The sequence below is a fragment of the Gavialis gangeticus genome, unplaced genomic scaffold, assembly GCF_001723915.1.
Source record: "Gavialis gangeticus isolate Ggan-Ray unplaced genomic scaffold, GavGan_comp1, whole genome shotgun sequence".
In the NCBI taxonomy this organism is placed as follows: Eukaryota; Metazoa; Chordata; order Crocodylia; family Gavialidae; genus Gavialis; species Gavialis gangeticus.
In genome coordinates, this window is record NW_017729032.1 from 250,853,239 (window position 1) to 250,860,874 (window position 7,636).

At 40.5% G+C, this 7,636-nt stretch overlaps 1 protein-coding gene across 1 annotated transcript in view; it reads right to left on the minus strand.

Annotated features, from left to right (window-relative positions):
• Positions 1-7,605, minus strand: part of EPHA6 (EPH receptor A6) — a 1,262,645-nt gene extending 1,255,040 nt beyond the window's left edge. The window contains exon 1 of the mRNA XM_019525724.1: positions 7,483-7,605. Within this exon, the coding sequence (XP_019381269.1) occupies positions 7,483-7,585 (103 nt within the window). The 5' untranslated portion in view covers positions 7,586-7,605. The remainder of the gene's footprint in view (positions 1-7,482) is intronic.
• Positions 7,606-7,636: the final 31 nt, after the last annotated feature.

Here is a 7,636-nt window from a genome sequence, read left to right on the forward strand (position 1 = left end):
CTTTTTGCTGTTCACCTGTTATAGACACTAACACAGTCCACTGAGGTCAGAAGAGTTTCTGGGATGAACAATTTGCTTTTTTCATGGCATGCTACTACACCAGTCTGATTTCTTCTATTACCACACAATAACTAATACGTACATTTTTATTTGTATGGATGGATTTATCTTCTTACAAATGAGATTTCCATTTATTATTGGAAATACGGATCTGGCTCTCAGCTAGTAGCTGTGTGTTATATGTGATAAATATAAAAGTACATGTGATAAATCAGGTAACAGTCCTAATACTATATTATAGTTGTAATTTCTGCATGTTCCTAATCTCATAATGCATAATTATATGTGCTTTAAAAAAAAGGCTCTTTCATTGTTTTTTTTCAAGGAAATATTTCTGTTTACATATATAGTATTATTAACTAAAAACATTGGTTATACATCTTAGGGTCTTAATACACTTTGCACTTTGAGCTGCTCAAATGTTGATCAGTGTTAATGTTAGCTCAAGCTTTAAGCAGTCACACTTTAAGGCTAAAAACTCTCTCTGACTGTCCCTGACCTGCACAATTGTGACTTGCCATTAGACGGCTGGCAAGGAGGGACCTGACTAGGAGCTACAGCTGTGAATTACCACCAATGAGCCAAGGCAGGCTTCTAATCCTGCTCTAGGTGGGGGGTGCATGAGAAATTGGGGCGGGGGGCATGAAGCTGGGAGGTAGAGAGTTAATGGGATGGGAAGTGGTTAATGAAATAGGAGGTGGAAAAGAAATAGGGGTGCAGGAAAGGTGTTGACATGAAGGCAGTCAGCCACTGAAGGATAACAATTTTAAAAAGTGAACAAAAAAACCCAAAGAATTTTAAAAGAAACAGGAGGTAAATTAAAGAAGGTCTCATGTTTTATTAAATTGGGATTGGGTTCAGGGTGTGAAGGGCATTGGTTGTACTTCCTGGTGTGCCTGGGAGGTGTGAGCAGTGAGGGAAGGCACTTTTTGGGGAGCTACTGCCTATGCCCCAGGAAGGAAGCCCCAGCTCATGGGGACCCGATCTGATCTCCTACCTCGCTCCCCTCTCCTACTACAACTAGACCCCAACTCCTTGGCCCATCCATGTGCTCTGTGACCTGGCTAGCTGGCATTTGTTTTACAGGCTGTTTGCATGGGGTTGCACCCCTGGGGTTGGGAAGGTTACACCCCTGGGGGCCAGAGGTGGAGTTGGCTTGGTGCCAGAACCTTCCCTTGGCTAGCAGAGTTCAGAGGGTGGAAAGATTGTCTACAAAGAACAGGCAAGTGAGAGAAGAGAGTCTGCAACCTGAGATGCTGGAGCACTGCCACTTGGGTGGCTCCAGTATGCTTAAAACTAATTTCAGGTGTTAATGTGTGGACAAACCACGGGTTTAGAGCTCCAGGAGCCAAGTAACAAGGTGCTCACTGACTAATTAAGTCTGTTTGTGACAAACTTTCCAAAAGTTCTTTGGGACTAAATCTGCCATCAGACATAGATAATGGTTCTTAGGCTGAGATTAGTTTAATTTTTGTGGTCTAGAACAGTGGTCTCCAAAGTGGGGTGCACAAGATGATCCATTGGGGTGTGGGAAGAAAATATTAGAACTTCTATTTATATTTATATTTATATAAATATACATATATTGTGGGGGGGTGCTCAAAATTTTTTTACTGATAGGGGTGCGCGATCAAAAAAGTTTGGAGACCACTGGTCTAGAATATGTAGCTGGAGACCCATTCCACACTCTAAATGGAATTATGTACCACCTCAATACTTCCTTTGGATGTTAACAAACTGCTTTTATCGAAACCCAATCATAAAGCATATAGGAAAACTGGCATTTTGGCTTAAACCCTGTTTTCATCCAATCAATGCTTCTCTCTGATAGCAGTCAGAACCAAATCCTTCAGAGACACGAGAAAGAATGGCACAGTGAACAGATGCGGGTTATCTGCCTCCGCTATTAGTTTCATCCCGATCTCTGGTAGTTAGATTGTCTTCAGTCCTGAAGCAAGAAAGATTTTCATCTCTATACTGGCTGAAATGAAAACCACTGTTCACTTCAGATAAATCATAAGAGGTAGAAAGCAATCTAGTTCACCCACTACTAATGCAAAATTATTTCCTACAGTTTATTCTCTAGTATTTGCCTTCTTTTTTAAATAAGCAGGCTACATTAAAAAAATGCCCTTAGCATTTTCCTCCTATATTTTCTTAGGTGAATACCTCTGGATCAGTGGAAATATTTTCACATTCCATTTTTTTGGTTTGCTTTTGGGAAGTGGTACGTTTTTATGTCTTAACCCTCAGTAGTGTAGCTGAGGGGGGATGACTGGGGCAGCAGGGCTGGAGAGATGCAAAAATAGCTGCCACAAAATCTGGCTGTGCTGCCACCGCTAGGTGCCCTGTTAAACCTCAACTTTCCACTATACATGATTGGGCTGAATCCTACATATTATTTTTTAATCTTTCCTCATTGGCTTTTCCATATTACCCATTCAGTCATTTTTGATAGTCTTCTCCAGATTCTTTGTCTGCCCATCCCACACCCCGAGCTGTACAGTGCTTAGAAATTAAAGGACTGCATGCACTGTCTCATTTGGTAGCAGTGAAAGAGTTACATTAGCATTTTGGGTTAACTTATTATGAATCATCCTCAAATCTGTTCGTTTTACATATTTATGTAGTCCTAATCTCAGTTGTTGGATACATGAAGTTTCACACGTATCTGCTCCTGAAAGGATTCCAAAGCTGTCATTAGCACTCAAGATTATATGGATCTAGGACAGGCAGGAAGAGTTTAGTCCTATAAAAAAAATCTTGATAGCTTGAGGCAGAAATAATTTCATGATTCATTCTATACTCTTCTCCCACACCAGAGCATTGACATTTTTTTGTTTTCTCTCATTTTTCCATAGCAACTATAACGGTCACAGAAAATATTAGATGGACGGCCCTTATTAATACATTTTCCTGCCTACAAAACAAGTACGAGATTGACACAACCTCCCTTACACTTCAAATCCTGACCTAGGTTGCCATCCTCTAGTCTTTATATCCATTATATCTTGTCGTTATTATTCCTAATAGTCTCTGCAGGAGCAATTCTGAGGGTGTTATATTTTAAATGAATGGTTATCTACTGAGAATGTAACAAAAACATACACTTGTCAACTTGGAGATGACTGCTCATCTGGTTTAGATTTTAAGCAGCAGAACCACCAGGCTGTATTTCCCATGCTCTGAGCCATTCGGCTCACATAGTGTTCAATTTGAAGGAAGTCTCTGCATTAGAATTTGACACTGATATCGCACACTTTAAGTATAAGGAAAATGCATACAATTTCCTTTTTAAAACAGCATGAAACGGACCATGCTTACACATCTCACAAGCTACCAAAATGCACTGATACATATTTGAAGATGTATGAGTTGCTCTTGCAGTTCACAGGCATACATGCAACATGCTATAAAACTCTGCAAAAGTCTCCTTTTAGAAATCTAACCTTCCAGTGACAGAAAACAGTAAATACAGCTTAACAGGTTTGCAGTGCAGGGCTTGGATATCATCCATTTCCAACATGATTTATTTATTTTTTTAAGAGTGGTGGTTGGAAAAAGGGAGTTATCACATTTATTTTACAACATACTGCCTGTGACCCACAATTTATAGTCATAAATGACTTATGGCTAGGATTTTCCCCTGTACTTTTAGCTTGGAGAATAATTAGAAAATCTGCTCGGAGCTTGGCAGCCAAATCACCAAGCAGCAACAAAGGCCAAAATCTACTGCCATCTATGTAGCTAGTATAGGGTGGATACTGCAGTTGATCAATGTGAATTTGGGAAAAGCAACCCACCACAGTTTGAAATAATGAGATCTATGATGTTTCCTGTGGATTTTGGATGTATTGCTTACACAGAGATATTGACAATTGCCTCCTATAAAGGCCCTTTTCCTAGGAGAAACAAGCCCTAAGTATGACCACAAATTCTTTTTGAATTTGTTTTTCCACTAAAAGGAATGAATAAGTTTACTTCTCAGTCAATACTATTATTTTAGTTATATCTGAAGCCAGGCAGACAAGACACCATGCATTGATTTAATGAGTCAAAGATAAGAGAAGCAAGAATGTATATTTAAAAAATTAATTTTCTTTTAGTTTTGAATTAAATTACATTTTCATTTGTGTTCCCAGTTTAATAAAAAAAAAATTCTGAATTTATAAATTCACCTGGCCCTTGTAAAGACTGGATTACATTATCAGCATGTTTTTTTCAGAGACTTAACTGTAGATATAACAATATAAGCAGCTGTTGTTCTTTTTTTTCTCCTTTTTTCTTCTTTTTTGCACTAACTTCCTTTTGAAATTATTCTGCTTTTTTATATCTACTGGCCTACACGCTATTGACTTCTTTTAATATACATTCACAAAAGGAGAACAGTAAAGCGAAGTTGAAAATTCAATTATACCTATTAGATTAAGAGCTAAAGCCATGAATATTTTTATGCAAATTCATTTCCAAATTAGGAAATGTTGCTCTCTGAAAACTTAATACTGAAACAATTTGTTTTCAGTGTACCGTATCAGATTTTGAGAACTTTTTACAGACTTCATGTTTGGTATCGTTGAACTCCTCCTTGGACCACAATACATAACTTCCCTATGTTATTCAGATTCTTATTTAGTTCACTGCACGTGAAAGAAAAATAATTCCCCATTTTTTGAATAGTGAAGGTCTTCATAACTTTTTTGCTAATGTTTTATTATCATAGTGTTTTTCATGCCTTAGATTGCACATCTATGGTAACATGGCCATTTCAAATGCATGATTAATGTCAGACTGAGTTTTTAATGTTTGGCTTCCACAATGTGCAATTAATGCTCTAGAATGCTGTCTCAGTACTGAAAGTTTTGACAAGTGTGGGAGACTTAATACTACATGAAGTAAATATATCCTGAAATTGCTCATGCATTATTAGCAAGATGTATTATCATTATCCCCCTTAAAATACCCATTGAAGGCATATTAAAAGCTTTCAAAGTTGACTTTTTAAAATTACAACTCGTGACATTCTCTTTTGTGTTAATTTATTTTGATTAGCATATTTTTCCAATATTTTTTTAAATTGTAAGGATGGCTTCACTTAAACATTTTTATCTTAGCACCATATACATCAGTTTGGGAGTATAAGATATAAATTTAACATGAATTATTTACTAAAAATTCTTTATCCTTAATGACTTTACAGTTTTCAAACAGGCTAAATCAGTATCTTATTAACATTATTCCTGTGTCTTGATAGGCCTTGTTGCAATACAGAGGACATTAGCATGCACTGCTAATAAGGGGGAACTGAAAGCTAGGCTGTTGTGCTCCCCTTGGAGACTTGTGCTGTAAGTTGTGAGGACAATATGTATAAAATGGTTTTGATAAGGCTACAGATTATAGTCATATTTTGTATTATAGTTGAGTTCAAGGGAAAATGCTTTTTCAGAAAAATAAGTAGGTAGAAACATCTTCAATTACTATTCTCCGCCCAATTCCGAGTGTCATTTTTTCCAGTTTTATCATCATGTTTTTCTTTTTTAAAAATGGAATTCTCTCCTATTAATTGAGATAAAGCCCCCTATGATAACTTCTGAAATATAACTGGACAAGGGAAACAGGAAACTGACTGTATACAGGGTACTGTCAAGAGCGTAATGTAAACAAAAGTAATCTGTCCTTTAAACATTTCTTTCTACTACAGCCATTTTAGGATCCTATGTTAATAATGATAAAGGGGATTTCAGACAAAGTGATTTATAGGATGTTCCTTTAACACTGTCTTTCAGAACTCATATTTTTCTAAACCCACCCCATACTGAGACCAGGTCTTATGCAAGTGGAGTTCTGCCAACAAATCCAAAGCAGCAAGGACATTCCCAGGTAAAGATTAAATGCACCACACACATCCTCCACTACTTTACAGAGAAAGGTCCATTGAGGGAACCAGTTAAGGAAATTTTCTGTGCTCCTCAGATGACATACATTGCACCATTAATGGTGATCATTCTTAGTAAAACTTCCTAGCAAAACTTGAATGCACTTTGAATATAACATGTTAAGATTTTTAAGACTTTTTAGAGTATAGGTATTACTGTATTGCCTTTATTTTTTTTTACTGTATTGCTAAGAGTCTCTGGTTACAAATACACCTTAAGATAAGAGTGCCATAAGCAAAACACGACCATTGCTTGTCAATGTTTAATCACAGGTGCAATCAGAAAAAGGGCTTTGTATTAGGAATTAGAGCTTTTGGCATTAAAGAGGGCAGTAATTTTGAGTTAAGTGCCAGGAGCCAGCAATCTTCTGTTTGGGATTTTCTTTAAGTGCAACCACATTACACCTTAACCTTCAGACCAAAAGAAGCTACTATTCTGTTGCTGTCGTGTCAACTCTGTGCTAGAGGAAGTTCTGCCTGCATCTGCAAACAGACGCGAAGACGAGGAGCCAGCCACAATCTTAGCTACAGCAGTCCTAACAGATCCTTTCCTACACCACATGCTCCTTGTTGGTCCTATTACATAAGGCAAAAACCCCTCTATAGCCTCGTCCTTCTTTTACCCCTATTACAGGGTACAGTCACCTACTCTTGGCACATTTAGGACCTGAGCCTTCACCCTGAGAAATCCATGGGGCCCCAGTCTAGTAGGCACATTCCCCTTTGCTCTGCCTGTTTAGGACCTAATCCTTCATTCTTGGAAATCCATGAGCTCCCTTCCAAGAGGCACATTTTGTCTGCTCTCTGCCTGTTGAAAACCTGCTCCTTCGCCCTTGAAAATCCAGCCATGTGCTCCATTCCGGAGGGATCATTTGCCTCTGCTCTGCCTATGGAGGGACCTGCGCCTTCCCCCTAGGAAATCCGGGGCAGATGCACAATCCATCCCTTGCTGCATGGATGTCCGTAAAGCCCAGAGGTCTGGCATGAGAGTCCCTCACTCCAGCCCCCCGCAAAACGAGGTTTTAAAGTGGGGGGGGGGACTTAACTTGCCACCGGCTACCTACCAAATGAAGGGAAAGAGGGAGGCATTCCCTTTCCTCTCATGTTAACCGAAATGCCCCCCACCCCCCACTTAAGATTGCCCCTGGCAAAGGAGTCACGGGAGGGTCTTCCTCAAAGAGGAGCAGCTATTTGGGACTTCTCCACTGAAAGGGGGACCCTTTGCCATTGAAAGGCGAGGAAATCCTCTGCATTGAAAGGGGGGAGCCAGCCTGCAGGTGCCCGGCAAAGCCAGAGCAAGCGCCGGGCGCTGAAGTTTCCTGGAGGCTTCGAAGCGCCTCCACACGCCGGCAGCAGCAGCAGCCCGCAGCCCCTTCCCCTTGCCCAGGCCGACCGCCGGCCGCTTCGGAGGGCAGGAAAGTTGGTGGGAGCCCCCCCAACACCCACATCCATCCATCCCCGCCAGCGGATCCAGGCCAACCGCCCCCTACCTTGGTTGCCGGCGCCGTGGCTGCAGGCGGCGGGGCGGGCTGCGAGGAGCGGAAAGAAGAGGCCAAATTTCCAGAGCAATCCCCGGGCTGGGCAGCACCCCATGGCGGGCGGCAAAGCGGCGTCCTCCTGCAGGGGCCGGGCTGCCAGGTGCTG